General features: G+C 42.5%; 3 protein-coding genes across 4 annotated transcripts in view; 1 reads left to right on the forward strand and 2 right to left on the reverse strand.

The window, feature by feature from the left end:
• LOC100703109 (semaphorin-5B) overlaps nt 1–852 on the reverse strand; it is a 43,923-nt gene extending 43,071 nt beyond the window's left edge. Inside the window, exon 1 of the mRNA XM_003455898.5 lies at nt 724–852. The gene's annotated coding sequence lies outside the window, so the exon portion shown is untranslated. The remainder of the gene's footprint in view (nt 1–723) is intronic.
• A 2,299-nt stretch (nt 853–3,151) lies between these two features.
• Nucleotides 3,152–14,083, forward strand: kpnb3 (karyopherin (importin) beta 3). Its single transcript, XM_003455881.4, has 26 exons — nt 3,152–3,229; nt 5,405–5,485; nt 6,698–6,890; nt 7,093–7,195; nt 7,277–7,373; nt 7,506–7,610; nt 8,147–8,269; nt 8,360–8,480; nt 8,568–8,655; nt 8,773–8,879; nt 9,014–9,138; nt 9,246–9,335; nt 9,417–9,590; nt 9,677–9,895; nt 10,004–10,087; nt 10,177–10,309; nt 10,668–10,789; nt 10,872–10,968; nt 11,216–11,388; nt 11,472–11,583; nt 11,727–11,782; nt 11,921–12,043; nt 12,132–12,351; nt 12,438–12,666; nt 12,751–12,892; nt 12,979–14,083. The coding sequence occupies exons 1-26, from the start codon at nt 3,152–3,154 to the stop codon at nt 13,063–13,065; spliced, it is 3,282 nt and encodes a 1,093-aa protein (XP_003455929.1). The 3' UTR covers nt 13,066–14,083.
• Nucleotides 14,084–14,715: 632 nt separating this feature from the next.
• On the reverse strand, nt 14,716–23,895 carry atg13 (ATG13 autophagy related 13 homolog (S. cerevisiae)). 2 transcript variants are annotated; one of them, XM_005460641.4, is made up of 18 exons: nt 23,740–23,895; nt 22,655–22,735; nt 22,303–22,383; nt 22,077–22,196; nt 21,843–21,889; nt 20,674–20,814; nt 20,535–20,575; nt 19,435–19,531; nt 19,217–19,324; nt 18,793–18,886; nt 18,499–18,597; nt 17,941–18,024; nt 17,051–17,151; nt 16,778–16,919; nt 16,617–16,694; nt 16,385–16,492; nt 16,121–16,249; nt 14,716–16,006 (listed from the first exon to the last, which is right to left on the reverse strand). In XM_005460641.4, the coding sequence occupies exons 2-18, from the start codon at nt 22,721–22,723 to the stop codon at nt 15,929–15,931; spliced, it is 1,617 nt and encodes a 538-aa protein (XP_005460698.1). In that variant the 5' UTR covers nt 22,724–22,735; nt 23,740–23,895; the 3' UTR covers nt 14,716–15,928. The 2 variants fall into 2 exon arrangements, with proteins under 2 accessions (XP_005460698.1, XP_003455930.1); XM_003455882.5 differs by lacking the exon at nt 18,499–18,597.
• Between the last annotated feature and the right edge of the window lie 40 nt (nt 23,896–23,935).

The raw sequence follows: 23,935 nt of genomic DNA on the forward strand, positions 1-23,935 counted from the left end.
TTTCATACAAATCAACTACTTGCAGAAGGCTGGATACACTCTGAAGCAAAACCCATTTGTCATTGTCCTAAAAGGAAAATATTCACTCACTATATCATCTACAAGCACCAGGTTCACAGTCCGAGGTGTATACTGACTGAACACCTGGAGGAAAATTACGGGCTGATGTGAAGCCAATCCATCATGTTATCCACTTGCAGTACAGTCACTGTAGCTTTACTGTTGCACATCAGTCCACCAGAAATGTAGTCTACTTCTAAAGTTTGGTTAACCGGTCAAAACTAAATCCTGCACCGACGACACTGTCTAATTTTACTTGTGTCCTAATCTTTCTGAAGATATTAAAATGCATTCACAGCAAGTGATGCAGTGTTAAGAAGTTCTGACTTACAAAACAAATAATGTCATCAAACTGTCAACTTCAAAGCTTTAGTACTTAATGCTTCCAACATGTGATTTAAATAAGAAAATGTTAGAGCCGAATTTGAGGGGGAACGCCAACTAAAGGATACTTCACGGTTTTAAATTGAAATGTGCTTTCCAGCTTTCCAGACAGCCCGCCAATACAAATTTTACATTTGTAAATGGAGTTCGGTGCTAATTCGTTCAACGCATTAACGACAGACGGGCTGATGAATTCCACGAGCTTGTCTATGAAATAAAGTTTAAAAATGGAACAAAAAAAGAAAAAAATGTTAATGGAAGCTCGAGCTTATCTCTCACCTTTGGGTCATCACAGGATTCACGGTGAGGGAAGTTATGCGGGCTCTGAGACAGATGCAGGACTCGCTGCAGACCCGCCGTCCACAGCTGTGCACTCTGCTGCAGCTCTGTGATGGCAGGGCGAGGCAGGCTCAGACCACTAGGGGCGCTGTGTGATAAACTGAGTGGTTTCAACGTTTAATACCGCAATAAGTGCGATTTTTACAGGCGTCTTTATGCATGACGGAAAAGAAAAAGAGAAAGAAAACAAGAAGAAGTTATGCTGCTTTTTTTTTTTTTTTATAAAAGTCAGTCTCAGGCCCGTATTGAGTCATTATTTGTCCAATGACTTCCCAGAGCCTCGCTTTTTAAAGAAACTTTAAAAAACTTTACAAAAAAAAGTGGATCCACTTAGCCAGGAAGGTTGTGCTAAAATTAGCCTTGGCTAAGGGTTCCCTTCTCTTTTTTTTATTTTATAGGTCTGAAATATCAAGAAAGAGAAGGCATGTGCCACTTTACTGGCACATGGATGAGCTCATTGAGAAAAAAGAAAAATATAATCAAGAAACCACTGAGCAAAGCTTGGCTGCCACCTAGCGGGAGAACATTACGCAATCCCACTGCAAAACATAAACCTAATCATGTACTCCTATGGAAACAATGAAAGGACTAAAGGACTACATTTTGCATTTCAGATAAGATATGAATATTTCCAAAAGCCTCAAACACGTTTTTCAATTAAAATAATCAATTAGATGTTGGAACGAGCAGCTGCAATGCAAAGTTCACTTACTGGAACTTCAACATTATGCACTCCATACTGTACATAAATGCCACTATGCCACTTGTTTTGCACATTTCCAACTGCCGACCTCTGTATAGTTTATTTTTATTTAATTTTATATATATGTATACACACACACACACACACACACACGCGTAGATATACATATTTACTATACATATTCAGTAATGCGCATACACTTTATATTTGCACATATATTTATTGTTATAATCCTCAGATTTACCCATTCTTATATTTTGTTTGTTCTTACGTTATTGTATTGTATTTTGCACACCTCTGTTGCTTGTGAAGCTTGTACACAAGAATTTTACTCGCATGTGCTGTACCAGTGTACCTGCACATGTGATGTGACAATAAAAGTGATTTGATTTGATTTTAAAAAATAAACACATAAAAACTCAGTCAGAAATAGAACAAGTTCAACATATAATACAGTTAATGTAAGATGAAAAATTAGACAATTTACCTTGCAATCTGTATTCAGGTGTTTCTTCTGATTAGACTATAAATATAAAAATGCAATTTTCAATCATAGTTTGGCTTTAAATCTAGAACAATTTCTTTCTTACCTATTTCTAGTTGCAAGATGTGAACGCTTTTGGATTTGTAATGGTAGATGTTCAACATAAAAAAGCATGTGAGCATATGACATAACTAAATGAATGAATGAATGGTGGGAAACATGACAGAACAAAAAACTAAACAACGACAAATCAGCTACAAATCTAATAGGGCAACAAGTGTATTGTTTTTCTGCCTCTTCTTCTTCTCATTCTTTATGATCTGCATATAATACTAATCATCATCATCATCATATTATAGCACTTTTTTCCTGAAATGACAACGTAATAAATAAAGCCTGAACCATAAAATAATTGCCAGAAAATTATTTATTTATTTATGGTATTTAAAAAAAACTGGACTGTTCCTTGAACCTTCTGACTAATAAAAAAAATGAATTAAATATTAATTTGCATTTATGAGTTATAATCTACATCTGGCATTGTTGTACAATTTATTTAGGTTTTCGTGAAGAAAAAAAATCATACGGATTATCCACAGGTCTCAAAAACTCCTGTATGAACTATGATGCATTTGGCTTCATATGGTTAATTCTAACAATATGCAGTGATTGAGGAAGCATTAAGTTCAATTTCTTTTGTAAAACTACCAAATCATGCCATTTCTAAAGTCTTCACTCAAAGCTCTACTTCACTCTTGTTATTTAGAAAATGAAGGAGAATATATTCATCGTTCAGTCCTATCTAATCGCAGATTTGAGTATATCAGAGTAAACCTGTTTGCTTTTTTAGCTGTGATAACGCGTATGTGTTGATGAACTGTTGCTCTGATTGTTTCAATTTTCTCAGCCATGACGTAATAAACTCCCGCGCTTTAGTAACTCACCGGCAGCTAATAGAAACAACGCGTTCACGTTCCCTGTGTCAATTTCAACCAATAGAAACAGAGAGTGCGTGCCAGCCAATGGCGAGTGCATGCCTAAGGTCTTCGATCCAATGACCTCTGAGTAAGGTCGATAAAGCTAGCCAATAAGACGCTAGCAGCATTGTGTGACCGAGGTAGGGTCTGCCGGGTTCATTACGCCGCTCCTCCACCCGGCTGCTCTTTTTGGATCTCACTGCAATGGCGGAACAGCAGCAGTTCTACCTCTTGCTGGGTAACTTGATGAGCCCTGACAACAACGTCAGGAAACAGGCAGAGGTAAGAAGAGAAAAAAAAACAGTTTTTAGTGGCTGACAAGTTCGGCGAATGCTGGAAGTCGTGTGGCCAAGTTAGCAGAAGCTAACCACTTAGCTGTCCAGCCTGGCCGCGCGCAGGCTCTCACGTCAAGCTCGGTAGCCCACGTGCGCTGTGAAGCCGAGTACTAGTCAGCTAACGCTAACTACCACCGTGTTGCGTAGTTATACGTGGACATAATTTCGATGTCACAGATACCAGCGCTGTCGTGACACCATGTAGCCGTACGTGTCTCGGCAAAGCTCGGGCTGTTCGGTAGAAAGTGAACGGACCCGTTTGTCGGAACCAGCCTCCAAACCTCCAGCTGACAGTGGCGCCTATAGAGTACAGGAAGTAGCAGTAAGCTAATGAGCTACCCACAGTGCTGCTAGGTTTGTTAGCTAGCACGCTAGGCTCAGCACATTGGCTTGCTAAAATATTAAAGCGGAATATTGAGACGGAACGTGGCACATATGCTGAGTTACTGCTGCGGTGATAAACAAACCCTCAAAAGGATAGGCTGTAGATGGTGAGATAGTTCATTCAAAGGGGCGAGTACTTATGCAATGGCCTCCGGTCGTGTTAACTAAAAGTCAAGTCTTAACCAGACAGTTTTAAACTAGCTGCCGTGTTTCCCTTCGTGAAGCTGATCATCTCAGTTTCAGACACGTCAGTAGCTAGGCTCGTCTCCCCGGATTAGTTTCTCTCAGAGGATTTGTTTAGGCTGTGTCTAGCTCGCCTATTCACTCTCTCCCCCCTCACAACCACCATTATTAGCCTCTTGTCGCCGCAGAGCATTGTTACCAACGTCCCCCCCCTCCTCTCTCCGGCACCCCGACTTTTGGATGAGGTGGTTGAATCTTATCACACACCACTGTCTCTCTACCAGTCAGCGTTTTTCTTTGATAAACTCAGACTGTCTGCCGGGATGCTAAGCTCATTGGAATTCATCCTTTATAGGAACTCCTCCCGTTCTGTTTTACTCACATAATAGGAATTGATCCACCTGTATGGGACCTAAACTCACATTTTAACAGTTGAAAGATACAGTTAGTCACCATTTTTTGTAGTTAATCCCATCACTGGTTCATCCAAGTGGTGGTATTGTGAGAACCCATGAAGTGCATTTGAATTTGTGTGGCAACCAAACTCATTTAGGCTTTAGGTGGACAAATGGATTAGTGCAGTAGCTCAAGTCAGGTTATAAGAGGAGTGGACTTCGCAGATTGATTTGCAGGTAATTCAAGGGTTGCTCAACGTGAGCGCTTGGTCATTCTGATTCTAATTGTTTGGGATTTGATTTCAGCCCAGTCTGTGCTCCTCCCTGTCTCGTTTTGTCAGTTCGGGAATCCATTGAAGGTGGCTCTCCCGTGCAGTTGTGTTAAGAGTTCGTACTCGATCCTTCCACATGATGGGAATGCTGAAACTACATGCACATAGTGACTTTTACCAGAGTGCACACCAGAGGTTTCACTGTATCCCTGTGGAGTCTCATTTAACTTGGGTAAACTAGCTTAACAATGGTAAAATAAACGGGTGGCTCTTGTGTATGAGTCCATTAGGGCTTATGTTCAATTTATATACATATTCAGTACACTTGCACACATGTCACTTTTACTGCTCATTAAAATACTGGTTATCTTTATAGCAAATGTCAGTGATGTACAGGGTTTTTCCTGGCTCAGAACTGGACATTTGGGGTGTGAAACACAAAGAAACACAATTTGAGTTGAGGCAGAGTCTGTTACCTTACCTAACAGATGTTTGTATTTTCCTGTGTTGTTGTTGTTGTTGTTGTTGTTGTGGTGTGTGTTTTTTTTTTTTTTTTTTTTTTTTTTTTTTTTTTTTTTTTTTTTTTTTTTTTTTGCCATTTTATAAGGAAAATATATTCATGGATCTGTAGCTTAACCCTCCGTAAAAAGGGGAAAAGTAAATATTCAGTCCTGCCTTTATATTTCAGGAAATCCCTGATATGACCTCACTGGACAGTCCTTATCATTTTGACCACAGCATCTGTTTCAGTTTGAATGTTGGGGGGGCGGGAATTGCATGTTTCTTTGTAACTGCAGTAAAGGGAACATGATGCTGTATTAGCAGTAGAAATTAATGTTGTGCATGGCCTGTCTGATCCTAACCACGGTGCTTTCATTTTCTTTTCAGGAGACCTACGACAATATTCCAGGCCAGAATAAGATCACATTCTTGCTACAGGCTGTCAGAGATGCGTCTGCTGCAGAGGAGGTTTGTACACGGACTTTGAACATATCTGTGGCATGACATGGTGAATTTTTTCAGCCTGAAGCAGGGGAACTGCAAAAACTTGGCGACTTAAGAGCCCATCTGAGACATTTATGATCTGCCGTATTGTGCTCGATGAAGTCTTGACACACCCAAAAGAGACAATTTAGGCCAAAGGTCAGACAAAGTTGACATAATTCTTTCACCTTTAGAATCTTAAGTTGTCAACAAATGTTGTGTATGAAATTTGTTTTTCACTCGTTCACATCTCCGTGGGTTTTCCAGGTGCTGTGTCACAGTTAATATGAGACATTGCATGCTAAATAAATGGATGACGTGCATTTTTGCCATATATGAATAATGTACTGAGTGGGTTTTAATACACATAATAACTTGGAAAAACAATCATCCAAAGTCATCAGGGATGTGCTCCAGCCTGTCAGAATCTAATAAAAGGATGGTGAAATATTAAATCCAAATATTCTAGCAGTGTTATTTTTTTTTTTTTTTTTTTTTTATATATATATATTTTTTTTTAAATAAGCTCCTCATAATCTTGTCAAAGGGATACTTTGCATTATACTAAGTGTAGTAATTATTTCCCATTCAGACAGCAGTACACATAGGAAAGAGTGATGCAACGCATGACACTGAAGCCTGCAATGCCTTTTATCTCTTTAAAAGGTGCAACATTGCTGGCATTTCAAGTATGTAGTCCGGCTATCACATGTGAGGGCCTCGGCGCTGCCTGACTACGGCTTGTTGTGAGTCACAGTTCTGGCATTCAGGCAGTCATGTTTACTCTGAATCCACCAGCTGCTTGGGCCCTCATGCTTCCTCTGCTTTACTTTACCTCAAGGCTGATATTTTTAGAGGCTTGAAATGGGAGCAGGCAGAGAGGTGCTTGGCCCAGTGAGAGTGACTCTGCCTTTCTAAGACACTCGGTCTGGTTTTATGTTTTTTTATTCCCCTTAATGACCACTCACGCTAAAGGTTTCGGTTTACCAAACGGGTAACATGTTTTTGCAGAAGGAAACGATTTGTTTCACAACACTTGTTAATGAGAGAGCATAAACTATCAAACTAGCTGGTCCAGTAAGACAACTGCCCAACTAAACTGAAAAGTGAACACTTGTGTATGGGTGTCTGACATGACTGTTTAGGTATGACGTCATGTTGAAAGCAGCATTGTATTTATCTTTTTTGCCCCCACAGGTCAAACAGATGGCAGCAGTGCTGCTGCGGCGGCTGCTGTCTTCCTCTTTTGAGGAGATCTACCCAGGCCTGACCCTGGAGATGCAGACAGCCATCAAGACAGAGCTGCTGTCGGGCATCCAACAAGAGACCTCCCCAACCATCCGCAAGAAGATCTGCGACATTGCAGCCGAGCTGTCTCGGAACCTCATCGGTGATCTATTTTTTTTCACTCTGTTCTGGTGGCTGTTGATTAAATACTGAGGATGAGCCATGACTCGGTATTTCCCATGTTATACAGGAATAATGGGCAAACATTCTCATGGGTCATTAATGAAATTCTCAGTTTGAATGTCATTTGATCAACATCGAAGTGGAAATTACTGAGGAATGTTTGGTATTTTTGTTTAATGTAGATGACGATGGGAATAACCAGTGGCCAGAGGTGCTCAAGTTTCTGTTCGATTCTGTCAACGCTGAGAATGTCGGCCTCCGAGAAGCTGCCTTGCACATATTCTGGTGAGCTCCTGTTGCATGATGAATTCAAACTCTTACTCAGGCGGATGCACTGACTAATGTCTTCCAATGATATCTTTCTAGGAACTTTCCAGGAATCTTTGGCAACCAGCAGCAGCATTATATGGAGGTTATCAAGCGCATGCTTGTTCAGTGCATGCAGGACCAGGCAAACCCACAGGTAAGGTTTTAGGATGGGGCGTGGCCTGGTAGCTGAAATGTGATGTCATTTAACTATGTGTGGATCTTTCATATCACACGCCTCTCAGTTCCCTTTCTTAGCTGCTTTTATTTATTTAAATTAATCTCACAGATTCGTACCCTGGCAGCTCGGGCTGCAGCATCTTTTGTTCTGTCCAATGAAAGCAACACAGCTCTGCTGAAACACTTTGCTGATCTCCTGCCGGGAATCCTGCAGGTAAGCTATAACACATTGGTGTCTTTGTGTGATTTCAGATCGGATCACTTTGTACTGTAGATACGGAACCCGTCAGTACTTATGTTTTTGCACCGGTAATGGCTTCTGAGCACTAAGAGCATCAGTCATTTAAGATCTATTAATTAAAGTTTAATGTCGGATATCTGCAAATGGAGGCTGGAACTTCAAAGTAAATGCTCTACTGCTTACTTGGAGTGACATAATGTTTTCATACTGTTATGATCGATTCTGATGACAGTCTCTGCATTGAGAGGTTATTGAAGTCATGTGAAAGCAAATACACATGCAAGTGTTTGGTAGCTTTTGTTCCTGCAGCTTATAATAATGCAGCATCATTATGAAATATTGGGCATCTTGGATCCTGTAGCAAATCTTCTATTGCAGTAGCATATTTTATGTTTGACTCATAAAGGTGGAAGAGGAAGTCAGGAGGTCAGAATGTGGCATTGAGTTTGCCACACCTGTTGAATATATTTGCATTACAAACCTACCTGTTTGTTTGATTTACCCATCAGGCAGTGAATGAGTCATGCTACCAGGGCGATGACTCTGTGCTCAAGTCTCTGGTGGAAATTGCAGACACGGCACCCAAATACTTGAGACCCAACTTGGAGGAAACACTGCAGCTTTGTCTGAGGGTAAGCTGCAACATCTAAATGGTGAATATCTCTTTACCACTGATTAAGACTCGAGGCATCGTTTCATGTGCAATTGTCCTGTGTCCTCAGCTGTGCGCAGATACCAACCTTACAAATATGCAACGGCAGCTGGCATTGGAAGTCATTGTCACGTTATCGGAGACGGCAGCGGCCATGCTAAGAAAACACACGGCCATTGTAGCACAGAGTGGTAAGCGTTTGATTCAGCAGCCCCTATATGATGTGCCCAAATAAGATGAGTGGAGTAGTTTTGATAGCAGTCTGTGTTGTTTATTAGTGCCTCAGATGCTGGCGATGATGGTGGATCTCGAGGATGATGATGAGTGGGCGATGGCTGATGAGCTAGAAGATGAAGACTTTGACAGGTACGTTCTGATGCACTAATACATTTCCATCTTTGAGTGTACTTAAAGTACTCTGAAGTTCAGTAAATGTGTGCATGTCCTTATTTAAGTTCCTGGATGTTTCTTGTGTTTCACCAGTAATGCTGTGGCTGGGGAGAGCGCGCTTGATCGAATTGCCTGTGGTCTGGGAGGAAAGATCATTCTTCCCATGATCAAACAGCATATCATGCAGATGCTGCAGAATCGTATGTCAAGCTGCACATTACTGCAGCACTAATTTAACTTTAATTACGCTACCATTTGTTTTCATAGAGCAAAATTAACAGCTGCTTGGGTACTAAAGTGCTTAAATTTGTGTCAATTATGCGTTTCCTGCTAGCTGACTGGAAGTATCGCCATGCTGGGCTAATGGCGCTGTCGGCCATCGGTGAGGGTTGCCACCAGCAGATGGAGGCCATCCTCCAAGAGATCGTCAGCTTTGTCCTCCTGTTCTGCTCCGACCCTGTAAGGAAACGGCAGCCGTCGTATAAAAGTGCCACTGAGTTTACTTAACTGTCTTAATGGGTAGTTGATCAGTGTTTCTTAATCATTTGCTCTTTTTTCCTTCCTAGCACCCAAGGGTGCGGTATGCTGCCTGCAATGCTATTGGACAAATGGCCACAGACTTTGCCCCCACCTTTCAAAAGAAATTCCATGATAAGGTATCTTAAGTGACTTAAACAGCTGTGCCAGCACTTTCATTTTCTTCATGGTTACAAAGACCGTTTGTTTATTTGTTTTAGGTGATCTCAGCCCTGCTGCAGACCATGGAGGACCAGAGTAACCCTCGGGTGCAGGCCCATGCCGCCGCCGCCCTCATAAACTTTACAGAGGACTGTCCTAAATCGCTGCTCATCCTTTATCTGGACAACTTGGTGCAGCACCTTCATGTCATCATGGTTGCCAAGCTACAGGAGGTACAGTAAAGTGTTCGAGGAGATCGTGCATTCACAAAGTCCGTGTGTGTGGTCTGTCTCATGCAAATCATTTCTTCAACCTTCAGCTGATCCAGAAGGGCACAAAGCTGGTGCTGGAGCAGGTGGTGACATCCATCGCCTCAGTGGCCGACACCGCAGAGGAGAAGTTTGTGCCATATTACGACATGTTCATGCCCTCGCTCAAACACATTGTAGAAAACGCCGTGCAGAAGGAGCTCCGGCTGCTGCGCGGCAAGACCATAGAGTGCATCAGTCTCATCGGCCTGGCTGTTGGCAAGGAGAAGGTATACTCTGACCATCAAAGCATACCATGTGCCAAGATCCTAAATCAAGGTTATTCCCTTTAAATGAAGCTTTAACACTCATAGTCACATATCTCTCTGCTCTTCTAGTTCATGCCAGATGCATCGGCTGTCATGCAGCTGCTCCTCAAGACCCAGACTGACTTCAACGATCTGGAGGATGATGATCCCCAGGTAGGACGACTTGAACAAAACTTAAAAAAAAATCTAGTTCAAGGTGGTGGTCACACGCAGTCAGCTGCTATGGTTTGTTCTCGGTTTAGATCTCCTACATGATCTCAGCCTGGGCGAGAATGTGCAAGATTCTGGGGAAGGAGTTCCAGCAGTATCTGCCGGTGGTGATGGGCCCCCTGATGAAGACTGCCTCCATCAAGCCTGAGGTGGCCCTGCTTGACAGTAAGTAACAGACAGCTGCCGCCTGCACCACCTTCACTGACTTCTGATGCGTGTCCAGTTTGTTCTATAAGCCTGAAATGAAAGTCTGCAGGCATTTAAATGAGCAAATACCAAAGCATGCTTTAAACCTAATCCAGTGGTGAATAAAAGCTGCAGCCATGTACCTTTACCCACATTGCAACAAATCAGTGTCCGTAGATTAGTAGTCACAAATCTCTCTGAAGAATATCTGCTCACTGTCATGTGTTCAAATTTAATATTGCAGTAATGTGCTGCCTGCTGGGACTTCAATATGTGATTCTTGTATGTGTAATGTAAAGAATTCACTTAAAACTCTTTCACTTTTCTTCTTTTAAAGCCCAGGACATGGAGAACATATCAGAGGATGATGGCTGGGAGTTTGTCAACCTGGGAGACCAGCAGAGTTTTGGAATCAAGACAGCCGGCCTGGAGGAGAAGGCTACTGCCTGTCAGATGCTGGTGAGAAGAAAATGAGACTGAAGAATGTCCTGTGAAGCTGTGGATGCGGTCATCACTCACTCTTCCTCTTTCTTTTTCTCAGGTGTGTTATGCCAAAGAGCTGAAGGAAGGTTTTGTTGAGTACACCGAGCAGGTGGTGAAGCTCATGGTTCCTCTGCTCAAGTTCTACTTTCATGATGATATCCTCTTGTTATGACATTTTGAACTGCAGTATAATTGAAGGGTCTGATTCTTATATAGCAATTTCCTATTCTCCCAGAGCACTCAGTGCTTCATGATTGGGGGAGGGGGATTCAAACATTCAGGAACAGGCAGCACGATCAGATTCCATGTTTAGATGGTAAAGTCTTCAGCATGAACCTCTCTGATGGTTCCACTGTTCAGATTATGTGAAAATACAGGCGACGTTGGCCTTAACTGTCTCACGTGTGCGGGTGGCGGCAGCTGAGTCCATGCCCCTGCTGCTGGAGTGTGCCCGGGTTCGAGGACCAGAATACCTCACCCAGATGTGGCACTTCATGTGCGACGCCCTCATCAAGGCCATCGGCACAGAGCCAGACTCTGACGTCCTGTCAGAAATCATGCATTCGTTTGCCAAGGTAGCTAAATTTTGGGCTTTTTCTTTACTCTCTCCCCATGAGCCATGTTGATTTGTGGACTGACAAAAGTGTGTTTGTTAAAGTGCATAGAGCTGATGGGAGACGGCTGTCTGAACAGCGAGCATTTCGAGGAGCTGGGCGGCATCCTGAAGGGGAAGCTGGAGGAGCACTTTAAGAACCAGGAGCTGAGGCAGGGTGAGACTTCACAAACACAAATATTGTTTAAGGTCTTATTTGTCATAAGACCATGACAAATGACACGTCACAAATGCCATGAGGGCATGATTGTTTTAAATGCTGGTACAAAATCCTAACACGTACTTCATTGTGTTATCCAGCTAAAAGACAGGATGAAGATTATGATGAGCAGGTAGAGGAAACACTACAAGATGAGGTAAATATTTTTGCTTTGTGTGTTAACCTTCAAAAATGATGATGATGATGATGATCATGATGATGATGATGATGATGATGATGATCATGATGATGCTGCAAGACACTTCAAGCCATCGTGGTGTTTGTTTTCTCCCAGGATGAGAACGATGTGTACATTCTGACCAAAGTATCTGACATCCTGCACTCGGTGTTCAGCAGTTACAAAGAGAAGGTGCTGCCTTGGTTTGAGCAGCTGCTGCAGCTCATTGTCCAGCTAATAGTGAGTGATTGCTGAGCACTGTTTTTTAGTATAATATGTACATGGAAACTGGAAATGAATACTACTAAACTGTCTCACTTGTCTTCAGTGTCCTAACAGGCCCTGGGCTGACAGACAGTGGGGTCTGTGCATTTTTGACGATGTGGTGGAGCACTGCAGTCCCTCCTCGTTCAAATACGCAGAATATTTCTTGCGGCCGATGATCCAGTCACTCTGTGACACGAGCCCTGAGGTCCGGCAGGCAGCTGCCTATGGCGTCGGCGTCATGGCTCAGTTCGGAGGCGAGAACTACCGCCCCTTCTGCACAGGTATGACCTGGTCTTTGCTTTACCTGCTGGCAGTTCAGTTGCTTAGCGACACCTACATGATGTGCTCGGGTCTTTCTTCGTCACAGAGGCCCTCCCCCTGCTGGTCAGAGTCATCCAGGCAGCTGACTCGCGCTCAAAGGAAAACGTCAACGCTACAGAGAACTGCATCTCTGCTGTGGGAAAGCTCATGAGGTTCCAACCAGAGTGCGTCAACGTTAACGAGGTCCTTCCCCACTGGCTCAGCTGGCTACCGCTCAAAGAGGACAAAGAGGAGGCAGTCCACACTTTTGACTTCCTCTGTGACCTCATTGAGAGGTAGGGTACCGTGACTTCATTTTCCTGACTGTCTATGAACCCCCTCCACCCTGCGCACCTGACCTCTCAATCCTTTCTCCACAGCAACAACCCGATTGTCCTCGGACCAGAGAACGCAAATCTTCCTAAAATTTTCTTCATCATAGCCGACGGAGTCTCAAATGAATCTATCAAGAGCGAAGACTCGTGCAGCAAGCGGCTCGCTAACGTGATCCGTCAAGTGCAGGTAAGCCCAGAAATGTAGACACAGCCTTCAAATCTACTTGATGTTTAAATGCTTTGCAGATTACCCATTCTTGTCATGTCTTCCAGACCTCAGCAGGATTGTGGACACAGTGCATATCGACACTCAATGAGACGCAGCAGAAAGCCATACAGGACCTCCTGAGTACTGCCTGAGCCTGAACCCCGCCTCCGTCACCTCCCTTCTCTTTAAAAATTAAAAATCAAGCCCATTAAGAAAAGTTGAACTCCTGAACCTCCTCCAAACACTCCCTCTTCTTCCTCCTGCTCTGATCTGTAGTGCATATGGATGCTGGCTTCACCCCATCCCCAACCACAACCCCCTACCAACTACATTACTCCACCTACATTCAGCTGACTTGGAGCAGGTTGGATATGAATGACGAAGGAGGACTCTGGCCATCCGCTTTGAAGACTTTTTACCTGTATTGACGGGAGTGGGATAAGAGGAAAAAGTTTTGTCTCATCACCGTTACAGTCTTCTACTCAGATGTTTTTGTTTTCAACCATTCCCTGACATGTGACCGGTCTCGTCACGCCCAGACTCAATCACAAAGTCGCCCTACACAAACTCATCGGACAGTCGGGCTCAGGAGGAGCTACAGTGGGGGGGGACGTGGGGACAGGACAATTCTAGTGGACTGAGCAATTGAACGAGGTGGAAATGCACACTGGGCAATCACTGCCTGTCTCCTGTGAAATTATTATTATTTTTTTTTTTTTGTATTTTTATTCTTTTCTCGTTACATCACCCCAGCATTTCCTGGGGGGAAATGTCCTCTGACTACTGCAGCTCAGAGCTTTCAAAAGTAATGGCATGTTTAAGTGGCTAACCCTAGAAAATATTCATAGTTAGGAAATTTACGTCATCGTTGTCTGGGAGAGTTGACATCGACTTTCCTCCATAGCCTTCCAGACAGCTGTTCACAGGAAGTGAAGCATTTGAACGGTTAACAGCCCTTTTTAGGTAGCAGCATAACGACTCGGGGCTCTAAGAAGTTGGTCACAGCCGTAAAGCCTGTGGCGCGTTGGTGAAATATGAAGTGTAGAATGAAATGTGTTTAAGTGCTACCTTACTCTTAACTTTACAGTTCTGACCCTTTGCAGTCCTGCAGGTATGTGATGGAAATCCAGAAACTACCAAGAATAAAACTACATTTGAGAATTCTGAAAAGTGGTCTTTTCATTTTAATTCTGCTTGCAACTTAGTCTTCGGCATCTTGGACAACCAGGGGAAACTGTCATCACATGTCTACACGTGCATATTTTGAAGCTTTGTCTAAACTGTCTTTAATTTTGCAACACATAAGATGTTGATTCTGCCAATGGTCTCCTGATTAACATTTTCTGTAAGCTGAAATTATCAGTTCAATTCTAACCAAAAGTAGAGTTTACAGCCAGGATTAAAAATTTAGTTCAAATGTGGAACAGCTGAAAGTAGTTTCTGTATAAAATCAATTTTAAAAAAGAAATTTCCTCCTGCATCTTGTGTCTCAGAGGTTTTGAAAGTTCCCCTTGAGGTTGTACTGCTCCAATTCAGGATACTTTGTGTCACAACTCAAACTCTTGCAGTGTGTTTACAGGTGCTGTTACACTGAAATGGCAAGAGAACTGCTACAGTTTATTTAAAAAATATATATAATTTTTTTTTTTTTAGTGTCTATCCATTATATTATGTACTTATTTACACAAGTGTGGGTTTTTTTTTTTAAAATATATAAACTCTTAAATTATGAATTATTGGGTAATTCTGGATCCTAGTAAAACATCCCAGCCACTGAAGACACGAGTCACAGGTTTTCCATGTAGTTTGTACAGAGCAGCCATGCTTTATTGGGACATCTACACCAAAAGAAAAGTTTAAAGCTTTCAACCAAACTGAACGGTCATGGATGTTTCCCTCTTTTAATCAAAAAAAAATATCAAAATATACATAAGCATGTTGAAGAGTGCACGGTAAACACCAGGCTACTGGAGAGCTCAAACTAACATCCTGCAATAAAATCCAGTATCCACGCGGGTTGTGTTGACTTCTTGATTAAACTGGGGCTGGTTAAACCTCATGGTCATTTTCAAGGCTGCGATTTAAGACGGTGGTAAATTTTATTGAACTGGGGGGGTCCTTCATTCCCCTCGATTCACAATTACCAACCTTCGAAATGATCGTTAAGTTTCAACAAAAACCAACGTGTGTTATCGCAGGGGTGGGATGCTGTATTAGTTTCAGCTAGGAGTACATGGTTTAACTGGCAACTGAGTGTTGTTGCAAAGCAAACTGAAGCGTGGAAATGTTTTCTGTACAGCAGTTAATTCGCTTTACATTCCACTGGGGACGTTTGCAAACGCTGAAGTTGGCAGTTTAAATCCCCAGACCAGCTGGGAAAACCTGCTGAGGGACATTGAAGCGAGCGCCGCCTTCACTGTAAAGCAGAGCACAGAAATCTTCTTGCAAGGCCATGTGCAACTTTCTTTGTCCAGACCGGCTTTAAAGAGAAAACTCGTAATGTGAAACGTACTCGTTCGACTTGTAGATCCGTCAGCTTCAGCTCAGATATGATCAGCAAGGCCGTGGTGAGTTTAGTGTTCGGCGGTGAGCTACAGTTCTCAAGAATGCAGATAGCCTGTCCTCGGATGTGGGCGGTTGTCTAAGTGACTGAAAACGCCACGATCATCTGATTTGATTACACACTGAAAACGAGAGCCGATTTACGCCACAGAGAAAATGAAGACCTTTGAGTTGGATCAACCCTACCGGACCACAGAGGGGTGTGTGTGTCAGTGTCACAGGAGATAACATAGTATTTACAGTGAAGATGTACAAGCTGTTAAGTGTACTCGACAGGAAGGAGAGGGAAATTTCACATTGAAACACGGTGATTTAGTCAGAGTAATTTTCACAGGACAAACAACCAGAGGAGCCTCCAGTCTGCTTCTTCCTTTCATTCATTTTTCAGTGTCCATTTCTTTGTCTCACAGGAAGTCCTTCTCTACTTTCAGCCTTCACCCCCTCACTCCTCGTCTACTGAAGCATGTCCACGAAGGCGTCAAACTCGTCGATGTTTTTCTCATAGACGCGCAGCTTCTCCGGCAGAGAGTCCTGCGGAGGGATAACGCAAACTCACGTGACTACTGATATTCATTTCCGTGCTGTCAATTCTGTAGGCGCCAAAAGCTTCGCCGTCAACACAATTGCAAATAAGAAGGTATTTACCAGGTCGTCAGCCATCGATTGGGAACTGATGTGAAGCGAGAGACTGGCCAGTTGTGGAGGATTCTGAAACTCTCTGTAGAAGGTGCCCAGATCCATCGGCAACAAGTCGTCTTTAGAGAAGGCCGGACGCTACGTAGACAGGGAGAGAAACCGCTTCAGCTTCACAATAAAACACCTTGAATCTTGTTTGCTTTAAATGACTTCTTTTGTTTAAACCCAGCTGTGCATTGTTTTTTTTTTCTAATAAAAAAAATAACTACATACAAAATCAACCATGACAAAGTCGTCCTGCTGCCCTGATCCCTCTGAGCCCTGAGAATGAAGGCTGCCCTGCAGGGGGGACGGGCAGGGAGGAGAATCTGGAGGGTGAACCTGAACATAAACACACACGCACAGCAGAAAAGGTGTCAGCCTTAAAGTGAACCTCAACTGTACTTGTTGTGCAAGGCGAGACGTTTGGGAGCATTATTTTTATCCACAATAACACTGAAGTTACCATAGGATCATTCTCCTCAGAGTCCAGGCCTCGAGGAGCAAACGCAGCAAATGGCAGGTCCAGACTGGCTGCTGTTATCTACATAGATACACACAGAGCAGGGTTCAGTGTGGTGGGTGAGAAACTAAAATTGGTGTAAAAAGCAGCTTACGATGACGTACCTGTGTGCTGGGTTTATTAACAAAGGCTCCGACCTTCCTTGTGAACGCATTGAGTGACTCCACGGGGTCCGAGGGGGAAACGCTCCTCCGCCCTTCTTCTTTGCGTCCTTCTCCGCTCTGCGACAAGCCATCATCATCGCCACTGAGAGGAGAGAGAGACAGGAAGTTTAAATTTCAAAATGATTTAACAGACCTACGGACCAACACCAGAATTCAGGGAATAAAAATAGGTTACAGTTTTCACTGGTTAATGCAAAGCCAGCGGACAATCACCTGCTGCTCGGTGTGTTGGGGGCATGCTCTACTGTCAGATGAACATCTGCTCCATGAGGAGGCATCAACAGAGCCCCACCTTCCTTCCCAGCATGCAAGACCTAGAGAAGAAAAAACAATGGGGCAGGGTTATGAGAGGACATAAACAGAAAGACATAAATAAAAAGAATGTTAATCAGTAAATAGAAGAAGTCATAGCTGCAGACCTTCATTAGGCTTTCTGGAAAACAGAATATCAAACTATGAAAATAAACCACCATCATTATTTATAACAGTCAGTGGTGAAGTCTTTGCTTCACTGATCACATCGTCCTCATCATGGTGGGACATTTTATGCATTTCTGCAATCACCTCAGAAATGGAGTTCCACAGGGTTTGATTCTTAGTCCACTGCCATTTCTTTCTAATCATGTTTATTTCTAGTCAGTGTTTCAGTGTCAGTTTTCTTTTTATCTGGAACTAATTTTATGAACTTATTTACACTTTAATCATGGACTAGTTTTAAAATGTTGCGGGTTTAGCCTTGCAGTAAGACGGTCCTCTTACTATGACCTACAAATATGTAGGAAGTTGGAAGATTCTTGTTCAACACCTGGCTCAAAAATTAAATATAAAACACGGCTTTTTGTTTAGTATAACCTGACCTCTTCCATCACAAAGAACTTTGATGTCTTTCCATGGCTGCTGAGATATTCTGAACTGGGATGCTGCCTCGGATCTTAAACCTTTATTTTCTGACACTTCTTCAGATCATTGTAGCCGCTGGTGATTCTTGTTTAATTGAGTTCTGTTGTTTCTGTCTTCCGATTGTGTTCTTGTGAAGGGAAAAATAAACTAAAATCTGGGCATAAAACATAATTAACTGCTGATGGTGTGAATGGCGTTATCACCTGGTTTGGATTGGAAGCAGGGTGACAAAACTCTGCAGCTCCTGCTAAAGCCGTTGGCTGGTAGGATAACCTGGAGGCGTACAGCTGAACAGGAAGAGACACACACACACACACACACACACACACACACACACACACACACACACACACACACACACACACACACACACACACACACACACACACACACACACACACACACACACACACACACACACACACACACACACACACACACCAGGAACGATTAAGCATGGTGGAGTTCAAGTTTATCATATACTGTGTGACTTTTAAGGGACATGCTGAACCGTCACAATAATAGATTAACTGAGGTGGTGATGTGGATGATCAAACATGTCTAGTGATCAGCAGCAAACTGAAGCTGTGCACTGAGTAGTGGAAATTTAAACAGAAGACGGAAAGAACAGGATTAGATGAACACACGCCCAAAAGCAAATGTTAAGTCAGAGAAAACAGATCTGTTCAGTGCAGCGTCAGGTTGTGTCTCACAAAAACACAAAGAGTCACACTCCCTCTCAATGGTCAGTATAGACTCACAGTGTGAGTGACAAGTCCAGGAGCCAATGGGAGCTGCAGACTATCCAGCGGAAGGGGCTTGGGCAGTTTAGAGGGAGACGGGCTCAGCGTACACACACACTGAGCCAAAGCACGCACACACACACACACACACGCAGAGACAGAACGCACAACAAGACAACAGGAAAAGAGAAAAAAAAAAAGACAAGGAGAGAAAAAGAGAAAGCGAAATGAAAAACAGGAGTGAAAATGGAGAGAAGAATCCACAGATTAAAGAAAGAGACGATGCCGAAGAGCGAGGGAGCGTACGCTCACCTGAGAGGGAGGGGAGGTGGAGAATGAGGTGGCGCAGACCTCCTGTGAGTCCTGAACGCCTGCAAACTGCCCTCCGTCCTCTTCATCGGGAGCCCTGCACACAACAGAGATATTTGTAGTTGAAGTGCAGAGGCAGGAAAGTTATAAGCTGATGGTGGACACGTATACATTTGTTTATATTACTGAAAGATAACAGAAAGCCTGAGGTCAAAGACACAGAGTGGTATTAGATTAAGGCGCTGTATGTTTTGCTTCTGATACACCGATTCGACTCTCACAGAGATAAAGGAGAGGGAGATAAAGTGTGACCTCTGAATGATGGATTGCATCACCTTAAATCTTACTACTCAACTTCTGCACTTGGAGGTCATTTAAACTTCTCTGCAGTTGTGGGAGAGAAAACCAGACTGAGTGGCGAAGCTACCTGTAATTGCAGGGATGGCCCATGTTTGCTGGACGCTGGCTGCTGCAAGGAGGATCCACAAAGTGATCCACGATGATCCCCATGATGGGAGCCGACCTTTCGAATTGCCTGAAGAGGAGGACGGTTAAACTGCTCATAAGATGCGTTTCCCATCGGAATAAATATATACAAGAACATTCTCTGAAGGACAGCTGTTGTGGCTTTGATGTGTTGGTTACCTGTTAGACATGAATGCCAGATTGGTGCGGTAGGCGCATGAAAGCGTGATTGTACCGATAGGGGTGCCAACAACTCCAACGCGCACCGTTTGGAAACCTTAAAAATAAGCACAACATAAGCAAATGTAATCAGCCCTATAGTGTGAAAGTACTTACCCCCATACTGTAGTGATGAAAGCTTACTTTTGACAAAATGTTTACAGTACAAGCAAATCAAACTGCTGTGTGCTAACTGGAGCAGAAAACATGAAGAGACGTGTGTTGTTCAGTGTTTCTGTATTGATTTAATAAATGTCAGTCATGGAGCCGAGTTAGGCCTGATTTAGACTTCTGTGGTACAGCATTGCAGAGCCAACATTGTAACCTATGTGACTGGCCGATGTTGTTGCAGACTTTTACGCTCGTTCAGGTGCGTTACGTGTTAATTACCATGAGTCCTTATGTTGATGCTATGACTATTGTTCCTTATATATCTCTGGAAGTGCAGGTCAGTTTTCATCATAGATTTCCCAGTGAAGCATAAATTGGTGATGCCTCAGTTGGAAAACACTGCGACATATGGCACAACCACAAACACCTCTGAACAACAGAAAATACAACATAACCTGGCGCACACCTCCCTAGAAATTTAACCACATGTCAGGTTGTCTGAGTAGGTTCTCAGTCACCCAGGTCATAGTAATCTAAGGAGCTTGGAAAGAAAAGTGACTGGACTTCTTTAAGTTTCTTGAAGACGTTTCAACCTCTCATCCGAGAAGCTTCTTCAGTTCTAAGTGCAAATGGTGGCGAGTCCCAGGTATTGAAGCCCTAGTGTTATTGTCCCTTAAAAGGATCGTTGACCCACTATTGATCATGTGCCTCATCACATGAGCCAAGGTCTGAAAAAGGGTCATTACATGTCAGGTTGCAGTCCACAACTACTGTGAATGGCCTGTTTAGCACCATCAACTCCTCCTGGGCATTTACAGTGACTTTTTCAACGCAGTTTTTGAATTTATCAGAGAAAGAACAGCAATCATTGTGTCAACATAAGGACTATTTAACTGTCATGGGCTCTACAAAGCTTTTTCACAGAAGCTTAAATCAGGTCTTAAACTTACCTTCTCCTAACCCACTCAGCTGGACCTCTCCGAAGTAGATCCTAGACAGAAGAAGCAACACGCAGTTTAGAAGAATGGACTGAAAACAGCACAAAGATAAAAAGTGAGATGATGCATTCTGGAAGTGAGGACAAATCACCTGTAGAGTATGACATAGTCGTGTCCCTGCTTTCTGGACAGTTTATAAGCAGGCGTGACTCTGGTGATGGCCAGCAGAGACTTCAGGAGGACAGACAGACGGTTATAGACTGCATACGACACCTTGATTTCCTTATCACACCTGCAGCAGACAGAAAACACAGCGATGTGTTACAATACAGCAGCTTAAGGGGATTTTAAATAAAGACCAATTGAATATAAAAATATCTCTGCAATGTAGCTTGTTTTCGTGCTTCCAGGTCTGCTTCTCCCTGACTACCTTTCTTTGATATCCCTCTCTAAATTTATCTTGTATGAATAAAGCAGTGTGGTGCCTGGGGAATGAAGCTTGGGAAATGGAAACCATTACTGATCATTTTGACTGTACTTTCAAAAGCACAGGTGCACAGAGTAATACCAAAATTAAAACAGTGTTTTGTACAGTACTGGTGGACCTGTCAGGGTGCTGACAGGCTCACTTTATCACCTACAGAAACAAAATAGTTCAGACACAGTTTTCAAACAGAAACACTTCAGCAATTAGGTCAAATTATCATTCAACTCTTCTAGTTTTAAAAGAAGTCTGTTTTTAAAGAGCTTTAAGGGAAACTAATACCACTCGTCACTGACCCACTTTACTGATGTGTTTATGGGCTCAAGCGCTGACTTCACATCTCACTGAATACAGCAAGACACTCATTTATTCTAAATTACGGTTCTCATTAGAGAAAAAAGCCATGGAGCAGAGTACGCTTACAGAGAACTCCCTTCTGATTTACAAGTTCCTACAATGAAATAAGCTTCAAGACACCAAGAAGGTGAGGGTCAAAATTCTCAGCTTGAGGCTTGAGGATGGGACCTCATTATCCATTAAAGTGGGTGATGTCCAGTTGTTTATATACGAATTATTTTACTCAAACTGCTGGTTATTACTGTATTTCTAAGCTTCTTCATGACTTGGATGCTCACAAAGGTCTACGTTTAGTACGGGTGTCTGACAGCCAAGTTTTGGCAGAGACAATCAGTTACAGTACTGACTCAGATACTATAGTTAAAAGATTTGTGGTCCTGCTGGCTGATACTGTGCAAACATGGAGGAGCAAAATCAGCAACCCTGAACCACATGGCCTACAGAAGACTTTTACTAAAGCAAAAACAAAATCCACTCACTTTTCATTCATCTCCAGGCACCAAGTCTCCAACTCCATCGAGTCCCCCTGAGGGAAGACAAAGCAAAGAAAAACTAATGAACACAGTGACATTAAAGCAGCTGTATATTTAGTTAATGATGTGGTCTGGTTGGTGTTGCAAATGTGTAAAACAATGATAAATCCCAAATCCCAGTTTTTACAAAACAAGAAAACAGGATGCAGGGTTGTTTTTTTTTTTGTTTTTTTTTTTTACCTCTGATGTCTTCAGAGAGATCTCAACACACATGGAGCGCCCAATGCCTGGAAGCTGGCCAGCCAGTGCCTTTTTGGCTTCATGGGTAACCTCTGGGATGTCTTTGATGGCCAAATTAAACTAGAAGGAACATTAACAAGGAATATCCATAATCCATGCCCTGAAAAGATCCACAGTTAACTTGAAAGCAAAACAATTACGACAGAGAATGATTAAGTTGTTTTACCCAGTCAGATCCAGTAGGCGATGATGACGAGCGAGTGCAGATCTTCTCTCCCAGCCTGGCTTGGACTATCACCTGGACAGTCTACAGATACACAAACAGGCTGCTCAAATAATGAACTGGTTTCACAGAAACAATCCATAGAAAACTGCTGACAAGCCTGTCCAAAATATAACAGGCACTTATGGTAAAAGACATATGCTGGAAAAGATTATTTTAATTCCAATGCTTTGAGCCACACTAATAAAAACCTGGCTTTCCATTGTTTATTTATTTATTCACTTCTGAAGCCTCAAATTTCCATTTAGAAACCTGCAATTACAGATGTATGGAAAAAGTTATGTCAGTGTCTCACCTTAAGTGCAAAGAACTTAATAAACTTGTCTAAGTCCTTTTGATCCTGGGGCTTCAGGTCACTCTCCATATTGTTAAAACCCTGCAAGATAGATGATCAATAGAAACTTATTGAGGCAACAAGGGAAATTATTGTGTTATAGCACAAAAAAAATAATACAGCCTACAACAAATAAGTAAAAGTGTAAAAGCATAGTGAGGGCCCTAAACCGAGGGAGTGCAAAAACTTTACATGTAAAACAGTGATAAAAACAAAGAAAGTAAAAGATAAGACTGAAATTGTACAAGTATTCCAAATTACATTAACAAATACAATAATTAATAAGTAATATGTGCACTATAAATCTAAGAAACAGCTGCAAGAAGGTAAAATACAAAAATACAGCTTTTTAAAACAGATTTACGGTGTATATATTCAAACAAACAAGAGTGAGAAACAAAACGTAAACTATTCATGTACATGCGCAATTACATGTGTAGTAAGTAAAAGTGACTGAAAAACCCAAACACTGGGGAAAAGCTGAATTCAACCCCAATTATCGCCCCCTTGTCCACGTGTTCGGGGGTTTTCACGCAACAAACCCCCATTTCAGGACTACAGTTCCTAAGAAAACATCTCTATTACTTAAACAAAATAAGTATTTTTCACCACACTGGCAACAGTTTAGCGTTTTTAACTGAAAAACGTGGACAATATAATAATATATAAAAGGTATTAACAGGAAAACTTTATCACCGTGGTCTCAGCCCTCCAAATAACAGCTGACTAAAAAAATAATAATAATAAAAGCAGGCTAGCAGGTTAGGCCTCCACGTTGAAATTGTCCCAATTATAGTTAGAGGTCATGTTACACAACAAAAAAAGCCTGACAGCCTCATTACCCTTTACACAACAACCGATGGTAAATTCTAATTCTACAGTACCGTCTTTTTTTGGACAACTACGAAAGGTTTAAGGTTCGCAAAGGCGAAGCTGTGAAGCATGAGGATACTGATCCACGGAGCAACTGGCGTTAGCCTGCAGCTAACACTAGCTGTCCAGCTCAATAACGTACTTTAACTTAATCGCGAAACAATAGTACTTACATTAGCTGTGACCTTAACAACGGAGCTTCAATAAAATGCAGGCCAGTTTAATGCAAGCGAGACCAAGAGCTGTGTTACACAGACATTTTATACGCCCATTTGAGATGTACACAACGTCAGCAGCTGCTGTGCCACTTTTCTGTTTATCTTCTCCATGTCGACGTGTTTGTGTAGCGGCGTGTTCACCGCAGCGTTT

This window comes from Oreochromis niloticus, linkage group LG23, assembly GCF_001858045.2.
Source record: "Oreochromis niloticus isolate F11D_XX linkage group LG23, O_niloticus_UMD_NMBU, whole genome shotgun sequence".
Classification (NCBI taxonomy): Eukaryota; Metazoa; Chordata; class Actinopteri; order Cichliformes; family Cichlidae; genus Oreochromis; species Oreochromis niloticus.

Excerpts from the sequence above, each read along its gene's own strand:
- kpnb3 (XM_003455881.4), top strand. The coding sequence starts at position 3,152 with ATGGCGGAACAGCAGCAGTTCTACCTCTTGCTGGGTAACTTGATGAGC. Across the intron at positions 5,486-6,697 it reads ATGCGTCTGCTGCAGAGGAG|GTCAAACAGATGGCAGCAGT; the intron begins GTTTGTACACGG and ends TTGCCCCCACAG. Across the intron at positions 11,584-11,726 it reads GAACCAGGAGCTGAGGCAGG|CTAAAAGACAGGATGAAGAT; the intron begins GTGAGACTTCAC and ends TGTGTTATCCAG.
- atg13 (XM_005460641.4), bottom strand. The coding sequence starts at position 22,723 with ATGGAGAGTGACCTGAAGCCCCAGGATCAAAAGGACTTAGACAAGTTT. Across the intron at positions 18,598-18,792 it reads CCACCTCCCCTCCCTCTCAG|TGTGTGTGTACGCTGAGCCC; the intron begins GTGAGCGTACGC and ends GCTTTGGCTCAG. Across the intron at positions 18,025-18,498 it reads CTGGACTTGTCACTCACACT|CTGTACGCCTCCAGGTTATC; the intron begins GTGAGTCTATAC and ends CTTCCTGTTCAG.